This window comes from Peromyscus eremicus, chromosome 5, assembly GCF_949786415.1.
Source record: "Peromyscus eremicus chromosome 5, PerEre_H2_v1, whole genome shotgun sequence".
Taxonomy (NCBI): Eukaryota; Metazoa; Chordata; class Mammalia; order Rodentia; family Cricetidae; genus Peromyscus; species Peromyscus eremicus.
Window position 1 is genome coordinate 85,599,984 of NC_081420.1, and position 22,838 is coordinate 85,622,821.

General features: G+C 45.7%; 1 protein-coding gene across 3 annotated transcripts in view; it reads right to left on the bottom strand.

Moving 5' to 3' along the window:
* Zc3h18 (zinc finger CCCH-type containing 18) overlaps positions 1–22,622 on the bottom strand; it is a 42,984-nt gene extending 20,362 nt beyond the window's left edge. Inside the window, exons 1-6 of one of the 3 annotated variants that reach the window (XM_059263884.1) lie at positions 22,455–22,622; positions 14,918–15,522; positions 12,731–12,815; positions 11,777–11,848; positions 1,018–1,166; positions 627–719 (exon numbers count right to left, since the gene is read on the bottom strand). In XM_059263884.1, the coding sequence (XP_059119867.1) occupies positions 627–719; positions 1,018–1,166; positions 11,777–11,848; positions 12,731–12,815; positions 14,918–15,508 (990 nt within the window). In that variant the 5' untranslated portion in view covers positions 15,509–15,522; positions 22,455–22,622. The remainder of the gene's footprint in view (positions 1–626; positions 720–1,017; positions 1,167–11,776; positions 11,849–12,730; positions 12,816–14,917; positions 15,523–22,454) is intronic. The other 2 variants (XM_059263882.1, XM_059263883.1) reach the window with 2 other exon arrangements.
* Between the last annotated feature and the right edge of the window lie 216 nt (positions 22,623–22,838).

Sequence of the window (22,838 nt, forward strand, 5' to 3'; positions counted from 1 at the left end):
CAAAGGGTACGGGCAAACACAGGACTCCAGTCTTCTCCTGCAGGCCTCAGAGGAGGCTGGTCTAAACAGGTCTGCGTGACTTATCTACACAAGTGAGCATCTGGGACTAGCACAGGGACCCCAGAGGGCATGTAAGCAAGGCCTTTATTTCAATCTCCTTCAAGTGAGAACAACTTGGACACTGAGAACATAAGGCTGGGTGTTAACAGACACTGATACAAGGTGGGTATTGGGAGCCACAGTGGGCAGCAAAAGGAGGCCTGAGAGAGCTAGTAAGAGCAGGCACTGGGCCTCAGGGGGACAGAGAGGAGGTCCTACAGAATGGCAGGGACTGTCTTGCTGCCTGGGGTAACGGTCAGAGACAATTCATCTTTTGGGTTGACCGTGACACCTAAAAATGTTGTCTGTGTCCAGGGAGGTTCTCTGGCCTACTAAGATTTACCTGTGACTGGACCTGGGCTAAATATTACTTCTTCTTCTCTATTAAAGGAAGCCCAGAAATGTTCATAGCTTCTGAAGCCTCACTGAGTTTCCATACTCTCTGGATCAAAGCTATGCCAGTCCTGCCAGGACCACTAGAGGGACCACCACTGTGTTCTCCCTCCCAGAGTGCATTGAACTCTTACCTCCTTTGCGTGTCTGAGTCCACGTTCCCAGGCACTCTCTGTTGGGGGTTCTGGAGGGGGTGGAGGCAAAATTTCATCAACTACTGGCCCACCCTATTAAAAAATAAGAAGAGAAATACTGAGGAAGTACTTAAAAACCTATTAAGAAATGGGGCAAAACACTTAAAAGACAAGCCAGCCAGCCACACACACCTGGCTTTCCTGCCCCATCACCCACATGCCCTGAAACATCCAAGGCTACCTCTACACAAGCACAAGGAACCCTGAAAGGTGCTCCTTGACTCTCAGGTACAAGATGCCTTTTCTATAAGGACCACATTTGTCTTCAGCCCAAGATTCAGACAGAACTCAGGTATCCCATCTGGTGGCAACAAAAGAGGAGCTCACGCACCCAAGGGTTGGCAGGCATCAATGGGTGGGGTCCAAGAGGCGGGGCACCGTTGGGTGGAAAAGGTTCAGCTTTGGTGATGAGGGAGTAGTTCCCCTTGTCATTCACTCCAGGGTGTATAAACCTACAGTTCATTCCCCAGGTGCAGTTCCCTAGGGAAACAAAAGTCCAGTGAGAAAAGATGCCAAGAGCACAACTGTTGGAGGGCGGCAGCTGGGGTGCTTACTGACAATTTGGGAAGCACCCATCAACCCATTCCTGCTCCCACAGGTCACTGGGCCTCCGCCCAGAGAGCCTGAGGCCAATAACAGCCCAGCCTACCTCTCCTGCTGTGGACACAGGTGTCCTACAGTCCTACAGAGGTGAGCAGGGCAGGTCTGAACCAATGGGTCAAGCCAGGTACTTCCATGAGATGGGAATGCCCTTGATGAGAGTCCCTGCTTGGACTCCCAGGGCCTATTCACAGTCACTTTGCAGGTTCTATATCCATGGATTCACCACCCACAGATACAAAATATTCTTTGTGTTGCACTGAACATGTGGAGACACTGTAGAGACATTTTTGTATTTCTACTCCTTAAACAATACGGTATAAAAAGGACTTATTTACACTGTGTCCAGGATTGTAAGTCACCTAAAGAGGGCTTAAATTACAGGAGGGTGTATATTACACTATCTTGTAGTAGGGACTTGGATAGCCTCAGATCTGGCATCCATGGACATTCTGGATCCAATCTCCCATGGATACTACAGGACAGCTGGGCACATCAACTATCTGAGCACTGATTAAAGCAGAGAAGCCAGAGAGTCTCTAGAGCTAAGGGCAGAGGCAACACTAGGGCCTCTAGGGAGCTTCAGCAGGTACCTGGACATTTATTTTGACTATGCTGAGGTAGAAATCAATGGGAGGCACAGATATCACCAGATTTCTGTTGACTCTGTCCCAGGGTAGCCCTCTCCAAACCATTCAGGATTATTTCTGATCCTTAAAAAATGTGTGAATAAGAGGGGCCTGGAGAGATAGCTCAGGGGTTAAGAGCACCGGCTGCTCTTCCAAAGAACCTGGGTTCAATTCCCAGCACCCACAGGGCAAGTCACAACTGTCTATAACCCTATTTCCAGAGGATCTGACACCACAGATACACAGCAGAACACCAATGCAGGTAAAATAAAAATAAATAAATCACTTAAAACAAAAATATGTGATAAATTAAGCTACTTAAACTTATCAAATCAACCAAAATACAATTGAGCTTTTACACTTTGCTCATCAATAATCAGCTAAACCCCAGCACTACTGAAGGGAGCCACCCAATTTTTCAGTGCAAAATGCTAAGTGTCTCAGATGTACAAAAAAAAAAAAAAAAAAAAAAAAAAGTCCTATGTACACACTATTAGAAGCATCTAACATTTAAACACACTTCCTAGTTTAATACATATTATCTGTTTTTTGGTTTTTGGTTTTCTCTGTGTAGTTTTTGGTGCCTGTCCTATCTCTCTCTCTGTAGACCACGCTGGCCTCGAACTCACAGAGATTCACCTGGCTCTGCCTCTGAGTGCTGAAATTAAAGGCATGTGCCATCACCGCCCAGCTTAATACATATAATCTTAAATAATTAAAAGCTATATTCAATTTGAAACAGATATTCCAGTTGAACATTTTTGCTAACAAATCATGTTTGCTAACAAATCATGAAACAAGGCAAGTTTCATCTTTAAATACCATGACTTAAAAACAACTCAACATAAAGTAAGAACATATTGATATAAAGCACAAAATATACTCAATATTGTTTCCCTGCAGACACAAAAATGGTATTTTTTTTCATTCCTAAAACTATTTAAGGATTCATATTTAAGTTAAATGAGGTTGGAAGCCTCACTGTACAGAGATCTGAACCTCTGAGCCCTGGAAGACAGACAAACACCATCCACTTCTTCATGATCAACTCTCTACATCATGACTTCTCAACCTTGGTTATATAATTAAAATGTAACAAAAGGGGGGCTGGAGAGATGGCTCAGTGGTTAAGAGCACTGGCTGCTCTTTCAGAGGTCCCGAGTTCAATTCCCAGCAACCACATGGTGGCTCACAACCATCTGTAATGAGATCTGGTGCCCTCTTCTGGCGTGCAGGCATACATACATGCAGGCAGGACACCATATACACAATAAATAAATCTTTAAAAAAAGTAACAAAAGCTCATTATAGCAAGTTAGAAAATACAAAAAAGTATCTAGTATATGATTTATACTTAAAATATATTTCAGTTAGTAGGTAAGTAGGCATTTAGTATTTGTTTTAAATGTCAAAACAAAACAAAAGGAAAATCTAAATAAAACCCAACCCAAATCTCACATTCAAATCTTTGGGCAGAAAGAAGAATAGAATACATGCACAGGAGGGAGAAACAAACAACAGAGGAAAAGTAAGGAGGGTGCAGAGTGTCATCCTGACAAAGTGTCAGGATGACAGAACCCAGCTCTGACGGAGCAAAGTTAGGTCCCTGCTGATAGTGTTCTTAACCCTTGACCACAAGAACAGCCATCCCAATATATAGCCAAAGCAGATATCCTGTAAATGCTGGACAAATGATGAAGGAGTGCAGGAATCCCATTTATACAGGCAAACTCCCTTTCATGGGGGTGAGGCACATAGACTATTATTGCTGGGACTGTGGAGAAATGCCTTCAAGGTACACCATCCTCACCTGGTGCATGGCTCAGGGCCTGGTACATACTAGGGGAGTATATTATTGTTGAGCTACATCCCTAACCCCTATCTTTTACTTGGTCTACTGTCAGTAAATATTATTTCCATAATTTAAAAAAAAGGAAGAAAAATAAAAAGGAAACATGCCAGTGTGATGGTTTAGCAGGTTAAGTGCCCTGTCTACCCATCCTGATCACCTGAGTTTGATCCCCATAGTCCACTCCTATCGACTGTCCTGAGCTCCACATACATACGTACTCTGCCCCCTACAAACTTAATTTCTTAATTAGAAATAAATGAAATGGAAGAAAAAATAAAGGCATTTTAGAATAGTATGATCATCTGCTTCTGAGTGTGCTAAGAAACAGGAGGGTGGAGACCCAGAGGCTGAGTGGGTCAGTGTTACTTGTGGATTTTTTGTTTTGAGACAGGTTTTCACTATGTTGCCTTGGCTGGCTTGGAACTCACTGTGTGTAGACAAGGCTGGCCTCAAACTCAGAGAGATGCACCTGCTTCTGCTGCTTAGTGCTGATATAAAAGGTGTAGGCAACCCACACCCAGCTATTTCTGGATTTCAGAGGGCTATCTGTACATGGGTTTTCAAAGGAAAGAAATGATCTTTTTCTTAACTACATGGCTCATATCTCAGCAATTCTTGAGAAAATTTTTTTTTATTAATTTTTATGCTTGGGTAGATACCATTTAACATGAGAAATACTTTATAGGAAAACAAAATAAAAGTGGGAATATATGTAAATAAAGAGTATGTTCTCTAAAGAGCATACAGTAGAGTGGGGTATGACAGTGCAGACCTTTGATTCCAGCACTCAAGAGTGGCACATTAAAGTCCAGCCTGGGCTACACACTATCCTGTCTCTCCTACCTTATACCTCCAGAACCTCCTGCCAGAAGTAGTTACCAACTTAGGGGTGATCATGTAATCACCAAACATACATCCCCCCTTTTTTTTTTTTTTAAGATTTATTTATTTATTATGTATACAGCGTTCTGCCTACATGTATGTCTGCAGGCCAGAAGAGGGCACCAGATTGCATTATAGATGGTTGTGACAAACCATGTGGTTGCTGGGAATTGAACTCAGGACCTTCGGAAGAGCAGCCAGTGCTCTTAACCGCTGAGCCATCTCTCCAGCCCCCCCCCCCCCCCGCTTTTTTTTTTTTTGAGACAAGGTTTCTCTGTGTAGCCCTGGTGGTCCTGGAACTCACTTTGTAGATCAGGCTAGCTTCAAACTCAGAGATTCACCTGCCTCTGCCTCCTTGAGTACTGGGATTAAAGGTGTGTGCCACCACCACACGGCTTTACAATCCCATTTTTCGTGAATATATTGTACACTCTGGGGTGATCTTTGCCACTGCTGTCCCCAAACAAATTAAGAAGAAAAAATAAACCTGTGTGATTAATAGCAACAGATCTAAAATTGCATCAGTAATACTGATACATGACCATGGCAGGTCTCTTAGCAGCAATCAAGGAAGCTAAACAGATGGCAGGAGGCGGCTGCCCCCTTACCTGCTGGCTACAGTCCCCATGTCTAATGGCCAAAATCCATCTCCGCTAACATGTGCAGACGCCAACAAGAGACTGTGGCTGTGTGCAAATGCATGTGTTTGTTAGGTCCAGAAATGAGCAGACTTTTAAGCCTATAATTTGTTGGCTGGATTGGTTATCATCAGTTGCATGATCACTACTACAGGCAAAACACCTGTCAGAACAGCAAAGAGAATTTTATAATGTCCACTTTCCAAACAAAACACTTGTTTCGGTCTAGAGCACACACTCTGACAAAGTGGCCTCTTTAAGTATGCTCTGGTTTCCTTTCCAGCTCAGCTAGTCTAAGCAGCTGCAAACAGCTAAGAAAGATAGTCTGTGTATAAAAGTCAAAGTGCTCCACTGCTTTAAAAAACCTTCTTGAAGCCAGGGAGTGGTGGCGCACACCTTGAATCCCAGCATTTGGGAGGCAGAGGCAGGTGGATCTCTATGAGTTCAAGGCCAGCCTGGTCTACAGAGTGTGTTCCAGAACAGTCAGAGGTACACAAAGAAACCCTGTCTCGAAAAATCAAAAACAAAAACCAACAACATAAAATAATAGCAACAACAAAACACTACCAAAACCCAAACCAAACCTGTCAAAGCCAGGCATGGTGGTGCATACCTTTAACCCAGCACCTGGGGGGTGTAGGTGTGACAGAGTCAGATAGATATATGTGAGTTTGAGGTCAGCCTGGTCTACATAGTGAGCCTGTCTCAAAAACAACACAATAACAAGAAATTCCTGTCGAAATTTCAGTTATGTCTTACTGACACAGGCAAGGCTGGCCTTTGCATATGCATGCTCCCAGTAGGAGTGCCTCACTTACCACTAGTTGTACGTTACTATGAAAACTGCCCTAATTTCAGAGTCCCTAAATGGGGACTCTCAAAGGCTACAGGCCATCCTGAGGCATGATACTTTTTTTTATAAAGACGAAGAACACATGGATCCAAAAGTGAGCAAACACAAGCTAAGATGCACAAATTGCTACAATAAGCACATGAAAAGAATGCACATCCCCAAACATTAGAGAATCCAATGACTCAGACACCATCAGACACTGCTAGAAACGATATGAATAAAATGGGAAAAATTAAAGGGCACAACCACAGTGGAGCTCCCTAAGGGGTTTAACTCAGTGGTCTAGTGCTCAACTTACAGGCTCAAGGCTCTTGAGTCTCATCCCCAACATGCAATCTCCTAAGTCACCATGTAATGTGCACCTCCACTTCCAGATCAACCAACCCTGGCAATCAAGATCATCTCACACAAGCTTTTGGGTGGCCACATTTTCATTTCTCTTAGACAAACACAGAGGAGGGCTTGCTGTGGTGATGTGTAAAAGAATGACCTCCATAGGTTCCTATATTTGAATGCCTGGTCTCTAGTTGGAGGGCCTTGTTGGAGGAGGAAGCAGACTTTGAGATTTCAAAAGCCCACACTATGCCCAGTTAGCTCTCCTACTTGCAGATATAAGCATGGTACTCAGCTACTGCTCTAGTACCATGCCTGCCTGCTCTCTACACCATGATGTTCGTAGTCACCCTCTGAAACTGGAAGCCCCAACAGACTCTTTTTTTCTTACAAGTTGCCTTCCTCATGGTGTCTCATCACAGCAATTTAAAGTAACTAAGATAGAAGGTGGTTACCAGGAATGGGGCTATTGTTACGATAGGCCTGACTATGCTGGATTTTGAGAAATGTGCAAGATTTTGGGACCTTGAACTAGGAGATTGTGAATAATATAAGCAGGGCTTAATGGGCCATCCTAGGAGGAGCTCGGGAGACTACAGCAGTGCTGAGAGCAATGTGGACTATAGAGGCCCAACTCGAGAGGTTTCATATGGGAACAGTATTAGCAACTGGCCGACAGACCAGCTGTGTGATATTTGGCAAAGAATGTAGCTTCTTTTTGTCCTAAGAATCCGCCTCAGGATAAATTGAAGAGTTTTGGAATAATTTCAGTGGCAGAGGAAATTCCAAGACAGCCCAATACCGACTCTGTGGCTTATTAGTGATTTTTCTGTTTGTTTTTTTTTGTTTTTGTTTTTTTGAGACAGGGTTTCTCTGTGTAGCTTTGGAGCCTGTCCTAGAACTTACTCTGCAGATCAAGCTGGCCTCGAACGCACAGAGATCCGCCTACCTCTGCCTCCTGAGTGCTGGGATTAAAGGCGTGCACCACCACCGCCCAGCTAGTCATCACTCTTAATGCAGGTCTCAAATAAAAAAGAGCCACAGAAACAAAAAGAAATACAAAATGTAGGCCATGATGGTGCACATCTTTAATCCCAGCACTCAGAAAGCAGAGGCAGGTGAATCTCTCTGAGTTCGAGGCCAGCCTGGTCTACAGAGTGGAGTTCCAGGACAGCCAGGGCTACACAGAAAAACCCTGTCTGGAAAACAAAACAAAACAAAAACCCACAAACAAAAAAGAGGGCTGGAGAGATGGCTCTGTGGTTAAGAGCATGTACTGCTCTTGCAGAGGACTGGAGTTCAGTTTCCAGCACCCATGTCAGGCAGCTCACCACAGCCTGTTAACTCCAGCTTCAAGGGATCTAATATTTACCCGCATTCACATGCACACCTACACACAATTAAAAATAATAAATCTGTTTTTGTTTTTTGAGACAGGGTTTCTCTTCATAGCTATCCTGGAACTAGCTTTGTAGACCAGGTTGGCCTGAGTTCACAGAGATCGGATTATCTATGTCCCCCAGAGTGTTGGGATTAAAGGCCTGAGCCACCACCACCTGGCATAAAAATAAATCCTAAAGAAATACACAGAGAAACCCTGTCTCGAAAAACAAAAAAACAAAGAAAAATCCTAAAGAAAAAAAAAAAAGAGCTGATGGTGGTGGCGCACACCTTTAACCCCAACACTCGGGAGGCAGAGGCAGGCGGATCTCTGTGAGTTCAAGGCCAGCCTGGTCTACAGAGCCAGTTCCAGGACAGCCAGAGCTACACAGAGAAACCCTGTCTTGAACACCCCCTCCAAAAGAAATACAAAACGCAGTTTGAAGAGAAAAAGAACGCCAGAAAATTTCACATAGGAGCTGAGAAATAAGGAGAGATGGGAATAAAGAGAGTAGGCCCTCAGAGTGAGATCCCACACATCTAGTCCTATAACTTGTAAAAAGAAAGGCCTAACAAATTATGTGTTTCTAAAGAGCAACAAATCAAAAGTTTATGCAAATGTAATCTAAGGAAGGGACCAGGTTTCATTCCATGCAGGCAGCCAAACTTGACAGCATGGTTCTGGCTGTAGAGTCATGAAGGATACAGTAAAGGGGTGGTGGTATGTTCCTTAGCAATCAGGGAAGAGTGGCTGAAGCCAGGCATGTGGTAGGCGAGCCTCTGCATGGAGGCTGGGAGAGACCATTGCATGAAGCTGTGAAAGTGAAGCCTGGATTGTGCTGGAGATCCCAGGATGCCGGAGGTACCAAAGCTTTGGGGGCAGACAGGGAGTGGAACAAGCCCAAAAAAGAGATGTGTGCTGCAGTCAGCAAATCTGGAAGGGCAGAGGCAACTGAGCTCTCTGACATCAGACATAGACTATGTAGTGGTTCTTAACCTTCCTAATGCTGTGACCCTTTAATACAGTTCCTCATGTTGCGGTGATCCCCTTAACCATAAAATTATTTTAGTTGCTACTTCTTTTTTTTTTTTTCATTTTTATTTATCTATTTTTCCTATTATCAGCTTGATATAGTACAAATTCTTATCCTAATAGTGAAATGTTTCACTGAGGCTCGCCCAGTGATTGAGTAAAACCAAAACTTACTATAAGCCACAGTCATCCTAGGGTGATCTCCAAAGTATATAAAGAACTCAAGAAACTAGACATCAAAATACTGAATAATCCAATTAAAAAATGGGCTAAAGAGCTAAACAGAATTCTCAAAAGAATCTCAAATGGCTGAAAGACACTTAAAGAAATGTTCAACATCCTTAGTCATCAGAGAAATGCAAATCAAAACGACTCTGAGATACCACCTTACACCTGTCAGAACGGCTATGATCAAAAACACTAATGACAGTCTATGTTGGAGAGGATGCGGAGCATAGTTGCTACTTCATAATTGTAATTTTGTTACTGTTATGAATCGTAATGTAAATGTCTGTGTTTTCCAATGGTCTTAGGCAAGCCCCGAGAAAGGGTAGTTTGGCTCCAGGGGTCACCACTCACAGGTTGAGAACCGCTGCTTTAGACTGTTGAGGACTTTTAAAATTGAAGTAAATGCATTTTGCATTATGATATGGCCACAAATCAAATGGATGGAATGAGGGGTTTGAATGAGAATGATCCCCACAGGCTCACATCTTTTAATGCTTGGTCTCCAGTTGGTGGAACTGTTTGGGAAAGATTAGGTGGTGTGTCACTGGGGGCAGCTTTGCAGGTTTCAAAAGCCCAAAACATTCCTGGTTGACGCCTCTCTCTCCTATTTGCAGATAAAGATGTAAGCTCTTAGTTACTGCTCCAGAGCTATGCCTGTCTGCTGCCATTCCCTCGGCCACTAATTTCATGACTCACTCTCTCAAACTGTAAGCCCCAACAGACTTTTTTTCTTTAAGTTGCCTTGGGAGCAACTTAAAATTAACTAAGACACTTGCTGAGCTACACAGCCATTCTATTCCTTTTGAGGAATTGCCAGACTGTTTTTTACTTTCCTACCAGCAGTGTACAAGGGTTCCAGTATGTCCACATCCTTGCTAATAATACAGCAAGTTTTGTTTTATTTCTAAAGTAACTTATCTTATTACTGACAGGGTCTTTTCTTTCTTGAGTCAGTATCTGTAGCCCTGGCTGGTCTGGCATTCAAGAGATCTGCCTGCCTCTGCCTCCCAAGTGCTGGGATTAAAGGTGTACTCCATCATATCCAGCTAAAGATTTTGTGTGTAGAGGGGAGGGGTTAGGGCGGGTATGTATACACTCTCACATGTGAGTGCAATACCTGCAGAGTTCAAAAGAGGGCATCAGATCCCCCTAAAGCTGAATTTATAGGGAGTTGTCAGCTGCCTGACATGGGTGCTGGGAACTGAACCTGGGCCCTCCAAGAACTGTACCTGCTCTTAACAAACTGTCTCTTTAGCCCTATCATAAGGATGATAAATCAACTGATTTCAACTGAACACCAAGCTTATAACTTGTAGGCAAACAAAAAAAAAATTGCATCCAAATAAATTTCTTGTACTGATGACAAAGACATCCCAAAGAACTGCAAGTTCCATCATTTTCCTTCTTTCTGCACACCATAACAGGATGAGAGAACGGGAAGCACTGATTAAAAATGACCTGGAAATGTTACTACTTCCAGGATCTACCTGTTCTACTCCACTTCCTGCCTGCAGGTTCCTACCCTTACTTCCTTCAATAATGGACTATGATGTGGAACTGTAAGCTGAGATACCACCCATCCCTCCCCAGGTTGCTTTTGGTCATGGTGTTTTATCAAAATAATAGAAACTCTAAGACACCTAAGCTGCTCTCCATTTCTTGACTGCAGAAACCTCCCTATGGCATGGCTTCACTCACGAAAACCCAAACACAGTTTAGTGTAACCACAGGTGTCCACCCAGTGTGAGGCAACAATCCTATCCCAGTGTACGCAGATGTCTCCCAAAGAGCTGGTCTGCATTTCTAATACATTTCATCTCTTCTGTGCTTGGTAAGGTCTGAGAACTACGTAAGGTGTTAGCCTCTGGTTCTTGCTCCAGAGACTCCATGCTGATACTGCCGGCCTGTCCCAAGCAGCTGGCAAGCTTCTGAGCTGCAAAGGCATTGTGCAGCAGTCTGAGAGCAGTACTAATAAGAACCAAGTACAGATACACACTGAACGCAGGTTTTTGTTGCTGTAATCTACCCATCTGCAGGGGATGACTGCATTTATTCCTCATGCCATTACTTCAAAACAGTCTCCTGCTTGCACTTATATTTCTTGAAATACTAGCACTTTAAATATCAAAATTTTTGAAGAACTAAGATATAACGTCACAGCCTTTCATTCTTAGGGTGCTTGGGTCAATGTCAAGTGAAGGTCACCTGCACACTGCCCTGCAATCCCCACCCCCAATGTACACAATAGACTGTGCAAATTAGATCAGCCAACTATTTTCTGTTGGCATCCCAAAAGCATATTCCCAGAGAAGTGAGCCTGAGCGGGATTTTCATAAATATCCCATCAACAGGGCATCTCTTGGCCTTAGGGACAAGGCTGTTTGTGGATTACTCTTGGACACAGCCTTCCCCATGAATAAGACAGGATTCCACTGCCCACCTGTAGAAGCTCCTGTTCTTCAAGTATAGTGCCATGGCCTTAACCTGCATCTCCTCCCCAGCTCTAATGACACTAAGGAGGAAAGGGCAACAGCAGCTCTGCCCCTGAAGCTTCCTCCCTGTTGGCATCCTAGCTGTGCTCTGGATCCAGGAGAAAGAAGTCTGGCCTCTGGCGCAGGGGACTTTAAGGCACAACAGAGAGTGAACACAGGATATTTTGTACCTTTAACCTGGCCTCTGAGTGGTATGGAATTTGGTATTGGTGGAAGAAGAGTGGATAATGGTGTCACAACATCTGGAAAAGAAGTACAGGAAGCTCTTGTGAACTTAGACTGCATACACAGGCTGGCCAGTGAGCAAAGTCATCCACCTTCCTATCTGTCCAAGGAAACTGCTCAACAAGAAATATACCCAAAACACTGCGGAACATCCAAGCAAGTCTTGCAGACTGGAGACTCTTAATTCCATTTTCTTTCTCTCTTTGTTTTTTTGAGACAGGGTTTCTCTGTGTAGCCCTGGCTGGCCTGGAACTCCTTCTGTAGACCAGGCTGGCCTTGAACTCACAGAGATCTACCTGTCTCTGCCTTCAGAGTACTGGAGTTAAAGGCGTGCGCCAACATGGCCTGGCCTTACTTCCATTTCTGAATCCCGCCCAGGCTTTACAAAACCAGAGCATCACATTACTTGTAATGTGGTCAACCCTGATCAGTAAGCAAGACTCAAATACCCCTGCTGAAGACGCTTAACTGTGCTAACCCTTTGCAGGAATGCCCTCAGAGGCTCTCCCTTGTCTTTTCAATGCCACCCCCTCATCCCAAAGGACCTGCTTCTGATCCCTCTTGTAAAAAGTAGTTCTTTCTTACAGATGTAGGGAATGCTAACATTGGAACACTCAGAAACTGCCACTATCTGTTACAGCCTTGGGTCTGTTGTAAACAGTGGACCCGAAACCTGCAGGGTAAAAAACACCAGGCAGCCCTCGTCTAAGGCAGTTTTTAAAATGAGGACAGAACCAATAAAAGGTCTATTGTTTACCATCAATACCATCATCACTACCACCAACTCTTGCAGTCTAGTCCCATGAAGCCTCACTGACATGAGGATGAATTACCACCACGGCCCCAGGAAAGCAGAGGCGACACAGATCGCTGCAAAAAGGCTGGAGGCAAACAATTACCTTTCATGAAGAATCGGCAGGTGGGACGAGGCCTCACCTTCCGGTCACTGGGGTCCTTCACTTCGCCTTCTTCCAAGTCATCATCCTGGAACAGAGGACAGTCATCTGGAGGTGAGTCGACCCACCCTGCCCGCCACACCTCTTCACCGGGCCAGAAGCAGAGAACTGGGTGTGGGGAGCATCCACCTTTCCCAAAGGTGTGTCCTCACCAGCTCACCCTCCATTTCCCAATCTTAAACGCTCAGCTACAACAACAGATGGTTTCTCGATCACCTAAAACCTCAGAAGAGTACTATGGGAACAGTGGGCTCCACCAGACACTTCAGGACAGAGCTTTGGTCTGTTTCTATGAATTGTGAGCAAGCAATGGTTACACTTTGGTCTGTACTACTTTGTACACTAACAGTGTATAAACCTATTACTCCATGCCCTTTGCAACTGAACATCACCAGACTCCCTCCTCAGGAACAGTCTCCTAGGCCAAAGACCTACTTATCTTCAGACTGCCCCGGAGGATGAGCATCTCTCAGGCAGTACCCCTACATTAAGTGTTCAGGATGCATCTGAGACTATGATGAAAACAATGCACGTACTAAGCAAGAATCACAGTGGAGGTCCATAAGTCTAGAGGCAGCAACAAAGGTCAACACGCAAACAATATAGTGGAGTGAAGAGACAGGGTCTAGGAGAGGAGCTTCCAGGGAAAATGGCTGCTGGCCTGGAGCTACTGTGCTCTCTTGGGCCCAAACTATCATCCACAGGGCCCACTTGCCTACCTGCCCTGTTATATCTTCAGCATGTTATTGTGAACCTGGTACATGTCTGGGACCCCGATGCCCAGGGCTTCTAAATAGTATGACCCGTAGGGTGCTGTGGGCTAGAGGAACAGTCTGGTAGGAAGGAAGCAGCCTCTCCTGTTATTGAAGGATGCTGGGCTGGGGTCTTTTAGTAACATGCTGCTTCCCAGGGAGTGTAGGACAGTTCACATGGGGTTACCATGCAGAGTAGGCAAAAACAAAATCATACTTTAGAACTGTACTGGGCCAGAAAGTCAACTGGCAGATTCATCCCAGATTCTGTTTCCAAGGGAACCAAGCAGATGAAGACGATGGGTACTGTCTGGGGAAGGTTTGGTTCAATCCATTTCCCCATTGCTCATACCCACAGCACAATGTAAGAGTTACCAGCGCCCTCACTGTCAAGGCCCTCTATAATTCCTATGAAGACTCTCAACTCCATTTGACCTTTCACTGCAGGAAAGGAAGGGCATTTAAGAGGGAGCATCTGACACCAGGCACACCTAAAACACAGCCAATAATCTCAACTTGAACATCATACCTTTTCCCTTTTACCGACACTGAGGTAGAGATCAATTTCCCCATAGTGGAAGCACCGATGGCAAAACACAAGAAAATCTGCACAGCAAAGTCCTTCATGAGGGTGAACTAAGAAAGTTAACTCCGGAGACCATATACTACACAGCCGGGAGAGGAGGTGAGAACACCTGCTACTTCATGCTTGCAGCCGCACAAACCCTATCCACCCAGGTCTAGCCCTACGACCAACCACCCTGTATAGCCAGTCATCCTCCATCCATGACACTCTAAAATGAACTGGGTGTATATGGAAATGTGGGATCCCCAGACAGTGGCCCAGTCTCCCTCGATCACCCCAGATGTTTAACCTATCTTCCACCAGAAGGACTCGGATGAGCAGTCCCCTCCTGAGGCACCTGAGAATCCCTAGATGGCTGATCTGTTCTGCCCCTCCCTCGCCTGCTTTGAACACAACTGATCTGAACTTTGGGCTGTGTCCCCTAAAACCTCCTGATTCAAGGTTACAACAGAATCATACGTAAAGAAAACCCAGTCTCCCAGACACACTCATGATCCCATGATTTAAAGGCCAGATTTAAAGAAGGCATCTTCTGGGGTCCACAGAAACTCTGCAGTTACTGACAGAAGCTTTCCAGTCTGAGGTTTTTCTGAGTCTACCTCCCATTCTCCACTGTGAGCACTTCCTTGCCTGCCTCAACACAAGCTCTCATTTTCCTGCATGCCTGGCCCAGCCCACCACTGACCATCTCTCTAGGAACAAGAGAGCTTGAAAACCCTGCTGAGCCTGCTTCTCCTGGATCAGATGTGCCTGCTGAAGGGCCAAAGTTCTTGCCTGCTCCTCCATACTCACATCTATCTCCCCATCATCAATCTCTCCATCGTCATCCTCTTTCTTCTTCTCCTTCGCAGCCTCTGTGGATTCTTTTTCTCCCACACTTTGAACATCAGGCTTCCCTTCCTCTCCGGGAGCACCTTCCCCCTTCTCCTCCTCGTCCTCTGCCCCAGCTTTCTCAACTTCCTCCTCCTGGGCAGCAGGAGCTGGCTCCTCAGGGACCTCCTCATCATAGTCTAGCTCATGCTCATCCAGTTCCCGGGTTACTGAGGAGGCTTCATCCCTGAGGTCACTTGTCCGGTCTTCCTCAACATCATCCCCCTCCTCACAGAGAGATCCCGCTGGGCCCCTGCTCAGCTCATGAGCCTCTGAGTCCTGGTCCTGGGACTTGGGCTCACTGGCTCGGTCTTCCTCATCCGAGTGAGTCTCCTCCTGGCTTTGTACCCTAGGTGCATTTTCCTCATCCTCCAAATCGGAAGCCCTTTCCCCAGCTCCATCCAAATCTTGTTCAGATCCACTTTCCCTCAGAATGTCATCATCTGAGAGCGCTGGCTGCTCTTCATCCTCTGGGGAGTGAGGATCCAGTTCAGGGCTCTCAGCCACATCCATCAGGACCCGCAGATCTGCAAAAGACAGACAGCACAGACTCAGCATGGGTCTATCCTCCTGGTCCATATGCCCTCTGCCCTGAGGAAGGAAGACCCATTCTGCCCTTGCTCCATACAGCTCCTCCCAAATCTACAGAACTCCCTGTAAAGTGCCAGAGCATAACTCCACAGGCTACAGCTGGCCTCCACTTAGTTCTTCCTCTTGCCTGCAGCCAGCACAAGTGAAGAGAAGTGAACAATAATAAGCCATGGACTGCAAAGGACAGCTATTGGGATTCACAGGAACTGACTTCTGAAGATAAGGTTTCTATAGTGGAATGAGGTAGCACCCTAGGTCAGCAGCAGTTTCCAACTGAGCCTTTTTCTCCTACCCTGCCTCTCAAGCACAGTTTCTTGTCACCTCTTCAATGCCTCCCCTGTACTCTAAGGTTCAGACTCCAAGACCTCCTTCAGACCTTCCATCCAGCCTCCAGCATGCTCTTTAAAGGCACTGCTCTGGGACCAGTGATATCAGAGCCCAAACAACCAAAGCTATCCAGGTATCTGTTGTACAAATGGACTATGACAATATTTTTAGACATTTAAGTCACATACTTATATAAAAGACCTTTTTCTTTTTAGAAGACTCACTTCTATTTCTAAAAATCCAGATTTAATCAAAGCAAATGTTTTCTGGTTTTTCCACCTCCACAGCTCATAGAAAGCACTTTGCTCTGCTGGGTGTTGTAGCAGCACATGCCTGTAATCACAGCACTTGGGAGCTGGAGGCTACCCCACACTACACAGTAAAACCTTGACTCAATAAAAAAAGCACACCGCTGCACCTGGATTTAAAACCCGGCCACCTAAGCTGGGGTTAGAGAGTAAGTGTAGACATCATGTATAGCACTCAGTAGCCAGTATTTCTATCAAATCAGTAACAGATACCAACTTATGACATGAAGGAAGAAGGGTTTGGAGTTTATCTGACTTATATTTATCTATTAAAGATAAAATGTACACTTCAACTTACACGCGTTGTGGGGGAGCACAGCGTTAAAGACGGAGTTCAGGACCTTACACATGCCATGCAAGTGCGCTATCTCCAAGCTTCAGTTCAGATCCCAAATTCATACTTTTAAAAAATTGTAGCCTGCCGGGCAGCAGAGTGGTGCATGCCTTTAATCCCAGCACTTAAGAGGCAGAGGCAGGTGGATCTCTGTGTGTTCGAGGCCAGCCTGGCCTACAGAGCAAGGTTTTTTTTGTTTTTTGTTCTTTTTTTTTTTTTTTTTTTTTTTTGGTTTTTCGAGACAGGATTTCTCTGTGTAACTTTGCGCCTTTCCTGGAACTCACTTGGTAGCCCAGGCTGGCCTCAAACTCACAGAGATCCGCCTGGCTCTACCTCCCGAGTGCTGGGATTAAAGGGGTGTGCCACCATCACAAGCGTACAGAGCAAGTTTTGAGACAGCAAGGAACACACAGAAAAACCCTGTCTTAAAAAACCAAAACTATCATAGGTCACTAAAAATACACAGCAGTCAAGATTTTCTGGTCATCTAGAATCAGTTCAGAGGAAGGAATATCAAAGGAATATTAAGAAGTTGGTCCTGGGCTGGAGAGATGGCTCAGAGGTTAAGAACACTGGCTGTTCTTCCTTCCAGAGGTCCTGAGTTCAATTCCCAGCACCCATATGGTGGCTCACAACCATCTGTAATGAGATCTGGCTCCCTCTTCTGGCCTGCAGGGATACATGCAAACAGAACACTGTATACATAATAAATAAATAAATCTTAAAAAAAAAAAAAAAAAAAGTTGGTCCTAAGCTGGGCAGCAGTGGCGCACGCACTTAGGAGGCAGAGCCAGGTGGATCTCTGTGAGTTCAATCCCAGCCTGGTCTACAGAGTGAGATCCAGGACAGACATCAAAGCTACACAGAGAAACCTTGTTTCGAAAAACCAAAAAAAAGAAGTCAGTCCTACCTGGGCATAGTAAGCACATGCCAGTTTGGAATCCTGGGATTTGTGGGATGACACAAGAGGACTGTTGACAGTTTGAGGCCAACCTGGACTACGTGGTGAACTGCAGCCCATCTGGGTTTAAAGAGTGAGAGCAAAAAGCAGTAAGAGCAAGTTCAGAAGCTATGTGCACAGCCTCTGATCTCTATGGAGTGCTGTGAGGGTCCTGCAGGGGGCAATGGTGAATATCATATAGGACAATGGCCAGATGGGGGCTCTGTGCAAAGTTGGTGCAAAGCTCTAGTGTGTGTGGTAGGTAGAGTTTTAGTTAAGTCAAGCTAATGCCAAAGATAACACCCCTAATATACCAACATTAAGGAATACATGAATTCCTCAGTGTGTAACATCTGATCCTTAGCTATGCACAGTTTTTATTACATTGTATATTTTTAAGTCTCCATAGAGGCCCAGGGACTTTTCATCTCTCCAGCTGCCTAGGAGTAGGAAGTCAGTCCTGCTGAAGTGGTTACCAAGTGTCTTATGTTCTACTTGAAACCTGACAAATTCCTATTCTAGTATTTTATAGCTAAAGGCAACCTTGTAAACAAAGTTATCTTTTAAATCAACCATTATGCAAAACCAAATGTCCTGTCTAATTTGGAAGTCATATAACCGATATCACAGAAGACAAAGCCCAAGCTCCAAGATGCTACTGTCCTTGTAACATGCTATCTATGTATGGTTCACAAGACTTTCTAACCAGGTCACAGCCCTTTTCTGGGGTCCTGGTACAAGCTGGTTTGCTTTTGGTTTCAGTCAAAATTTGGTTAATGAGTTATTTTTCACATTTTTGAAAATCTTGAAATGAAATCCTATGGTAAGAAGTGGAGACAGAATGCCCAACTAAACATGAACTGTAGTAAGAAGCAGGCTGGTAAAGGAAGGGAGGCTGTCTTTCATCTGAGTACTGTGTATGTCTCAGGACTGTCAGTCAGGCCTTCTGAACTTGTGTTCCCAGACCATAGACGGAATTAGTTCTATTCCTAGCCATTGAAGTTTCTACTACAAATCCTTTTTGGTACAGACCACAAATAAACTAGGGTCTCCACAATCCTGCGGGTTCTGTTTCTCTTTTCTTCCCTCCAAATATCAATGCACTAGACACTCATTACAGTATATCATTTTTACACAAAGACATAGTTGGGCTGACTAGCTTGAGAAATTTGGAAGGCTGGTGTGCTGTGTACATGCCCACTGAGCCTTCATGCCCTCCAGGTGAATTTAGTTACCTTAACTGCAAGGAGTAAGTCAACTTCTGATTTGTGAAGGCAGTTTTTGGCACATGTCATAAAGTGGTGGGGGTGAGTGGGCCTGAAAGTACCTGTGGCTGTCCTGGTGTGTGTGTAGGGGGTGGGGGCAAGATAACTCTTGGGACCACAGGCTGTTCTGAGCAACCAATGACAGGAATAAACAAGCCCGGACATACAAAATCTCTCTTCCTTTCTGGCAGTTCAAAACCCCCAAATTCCACTCTACATTAGGAATCTTATTTCTTACACTGTACATTATTCTGTTTATCTAACTGCACCTACCATACAAACTCCAACTGTTTTTTTTTTTTTTTTTTTTTTATTTGAAGGCTTTTGGGAGGTCTCCTCACCTCTGTTATAAGTGGGGATCTTGAATTTCCCAAGCCCAAGTGTTAAAGTCTTGGTCCCTAGGGATACACTACTAAGAGGTGCAGGTTAGGCCTAGGAGGAGTCCAGTCTTTGCTGTCTGGCATTTAATGAGAGGTTGAGTGGTTTTGCTTTGTTACACTCTGGCCATGGTGTCTACCTTACCAACTGAATATGGTCTAGATTCTAGAATATACCAAACTGAGAGCCAAAATATACCCCTCCCCCAAGTCTCTCCTTTCTTTCTTTCTTTCTTTCTTTCTTTCTTTCTTTCTTTCTTTCTTTCTTTCTCCTTTTCTCCTTCCCTCCCTCCCTCTCTCTCTCTTTCTGAGATAGGGTTTCTCTATGTATCCCTGGCTGTGTGGAACTCTTATCAGCTTGTCCTCAAACTCACAGAGTTCCACCTGCTGTCTCATGATTGCTGGGATTAAAGGTGTATGCCACTACATCAACTTTTATCTTTTCTCTGTATGAGTTCATCACCTCAGGTATTTGTCACAGTGATGGAAATCACACGCTCTTCCTGTTCCTACAGAGTGAGAAAGGATGGAGGCTCTCAAAAGGCTGGCACTCAGTAGCCTATGCACCACACACTGCACTACCTGGCTGGGACACTTCTCAGACTACAGTGGTCACTCTTAGCATCCACAGGAGGCATGGCCAAAGCTGCCATGGTGCAGGGTTCCCTTGCAGAGGCCCTGACAGGTTTTCTGAGAAAAGGCACTGCACTGTCTTCTTTCCCATGGGACCTCCTGGGAGTGCACTACTGGAGGCCACATTCAGGTGAGGATCTTTCAGGGACAACCACAAATCTACACATTTTTATTTTTTTTTAGAAGCACTCTAAATCATACCTTTAAAGCAGAAATTACACTGGGAATCAGGAGATGGCTTGATCTCCAGGCCTGCTCTAGGCAGGGTCACTGTTTCTCTAGGTGCCAGTATTCTGTTTTGAGACTAATTTGTGTGTTCCCTATGCTGGATGCAGGGAAATACATGCCCTATTAAGTGTAAACAATGAATTAAGGATCCTCCAGTCCAACTCACTAAACTCCCATTTTCACAATCTTTGACCAACCAGTCTTAGTCACCCAGTAACGTAGAATTTTCATAAGGTTTAGAGCTAATCTTTAGTCCTCCAATCCACAGTGGTAAACCTGTTCAGGGATGGGATAACACAAGTCTTTCACTATTTCTGTCCCCTGCTGCATTTCCCTGCTGCATTTGACATACCTGAAAAATGCTTGTTAAACAATTGACAAAAATCTCATTAATCAGGGAACTACCTGTTGCATACCAGAAAGAAAAGTTGTCTAATTCAGGTAGGCGTAGTGGTGCATGCCTTTAATTCCAGCACTAGGGAGGCAGAGGCAGGTGGATCTCTGTGACTTCAAGGCCAGACTAGTTTACAGAGCAATTCCAGGATAAGCTCCCAAGCTACACAGAGAAACTCGAAAAACAAAACAAAACAAAACAACAACAAAAAAGTTGTCTAATTTGTAAAACACTATAACCAGAGCTCCAGAACAGTGTCCTTTGCTCTTGTCTCAGCAACAGCTCTGGGAGGCCAAACTGACTCCAACCACACTATTAATGGCAGAATAATAATGCCACGTTCTCCTCACAGTTGGGTCCCTTTGAGGAACTGCTACAAACTACTTAAGAGTCTGGCCTGGCTGCGGGGTGGTGGCTCACGCTTTTAATCCCAGCACTTGGGAGGCAGAGCCAGGTGGATCTCTGTGAGTTCGAGGCCAGCCTGGTCTACAGAGCGAGATCCAGGACGAGCATCAAAACAACACAGAGAAACCCTGTCCGAAACAAACAAGCAAACAAACAAAAAAAGAGCCTGACCTGGTAAACTGCCAACACAGACAAAACAACTCTTGGTCAAACTTGGGGGGGTGTGACTATTAATTTCTTCACATGACTTACTATTGAGACAGGTGTTCCAAGTGAGCTTCAGCAAAGGAAGATCAATAACAGACAAACACAACTCCTGGGAAACTTCTTTCTTTCTTGAGACAAGGTCTCACTGTGTAGTCCTGGTTGTCCTGGAACTCACTATGTAGACCAGGCTAGCCTCAAACTCAGAGATCCTCTTACCCCTGCTTCCCAAATGCTGGGATTAAAGGTCTGAGATACCATGCCCAGCTGTGGGAAACTACCATTAGCAGAGCAGATTCTATGTTGATGTCTAAGTTCTACTATGCCTGTTTAAAATCCTCATTCATAGCTTCAACGTCTACAGCAAGAGTGTCGGGATTGTTGATAAACACCACTCCAAAGCGACTTAAGCTCAACCAAAAACTCTTTGATAAGGAGTAGTCACCTTGAGATGGTCTGTAGATGACAAGGTAATCTCTTTAAAGACAAGCAAGGTAAGAGCTTACCTGTTGGGTGTTGTGCAGTAAATCCACAAGTTCTCTTAAAATGTTTGAGCATTCCCCACCTACAACTGGAGAGGAGTTTCAGGCTTTGGGACATACTAAATTGATTCCAGAACTGGCTGGGCTTCGTAAGTGCTCAGATCATACACATTCTCATCTCAGGAGCCAGGAAATGGGAATCAGCCTAGGGGTTGAAAATCTCAACCCCTGCCTTGGGATAGGTAATGTGAAGATAAACCAAATGCCCTCTTTCATTATCCTCAAATGGGTCTGAAGAAATCCCTACTCTTGCAAATAAATGCTAAATAAGGCTCATTTAGAGCTACTATTGTGCCCGGTAAACTCAGCTGTCAATGTAAACAAGGAAAACTAAATTTCCAGCAATAGCGAGGCTGTAAGTCTTAGTTTAATTTCCTTTCAGCACTACACTTGTTTGGCTAACTTTACGCCAAAGACTCGGTGTCTCTGAGCTCCCAGTCCAAGAGGCGAGGCGGTTACGCTTCCTAAGAGATCCAGGCCTCTCGGGGTACAGTGGGTACGTCCAATCTGTGCACACTTGAAGTTGCGAGAGCAAGTTGCAGGTGGCTCCCGAGAGTTCAAAGTTCCCCGTAGAGCCCGTCGACAGTCCAGGCGGGCCTCCTCTCGAGCCAACCTGCGTGCTTCTCTCCCCTTTGTAGGCGGAGAACATGTGCCACGCCGAATGGCCCGGAAGGGAAATGACAGCTTCAGGAAAACCAACTTCACCATGGCAGACCGCGGCGCGCTAAGGCGCCAGGACGTCCCAGGCCGCAGCGGGCTCGCGCCTGCCCGCTGTCCCGGGTCGCGCCTCGGCCCGCGGCTGCGCACAGCCGGGGGCGCGCCCGAGCTCGGGAGGCGGCGCCGGGCTCCCGGGCCTCGCTCCCGCCGCCGCTGGGGCGGCCTCTTCCTCACCGCCTGCCAGCCCCACTTACCTCAGCGCGAGGACGGGAGGCGGCCACGGCTCCGCTGGGATGGGGGCAACGTGGACAGGACGTTCCTCAGCCTTTCCGCTTCTCACTGGCTCAGGCTTCAGGCACGACGCGGGCGGAACAAACGGGCTCCACTACCCGCGGGGGCCGGCCATTGTGCGACGTCATCAGGCCGCGACGGCCGTACTGCGGGCCGGCGGGCTTCCCTCGCTAGCCCCGCCCTCCTCGCGCTTCCTTCCGGCCTCTGGGGTCCCTCCTCCGTGGCGCGCGCTCGCAAGTCTCCGCTACTGCGCACGCCCATCAGGTCCGCCCTCCCTCTAGCGGGCCATCGAGCGGCGCGTGCGCAGAGTCTTTGGCCCTCTGATAGTAGTTTCTCGGAATGGGCAG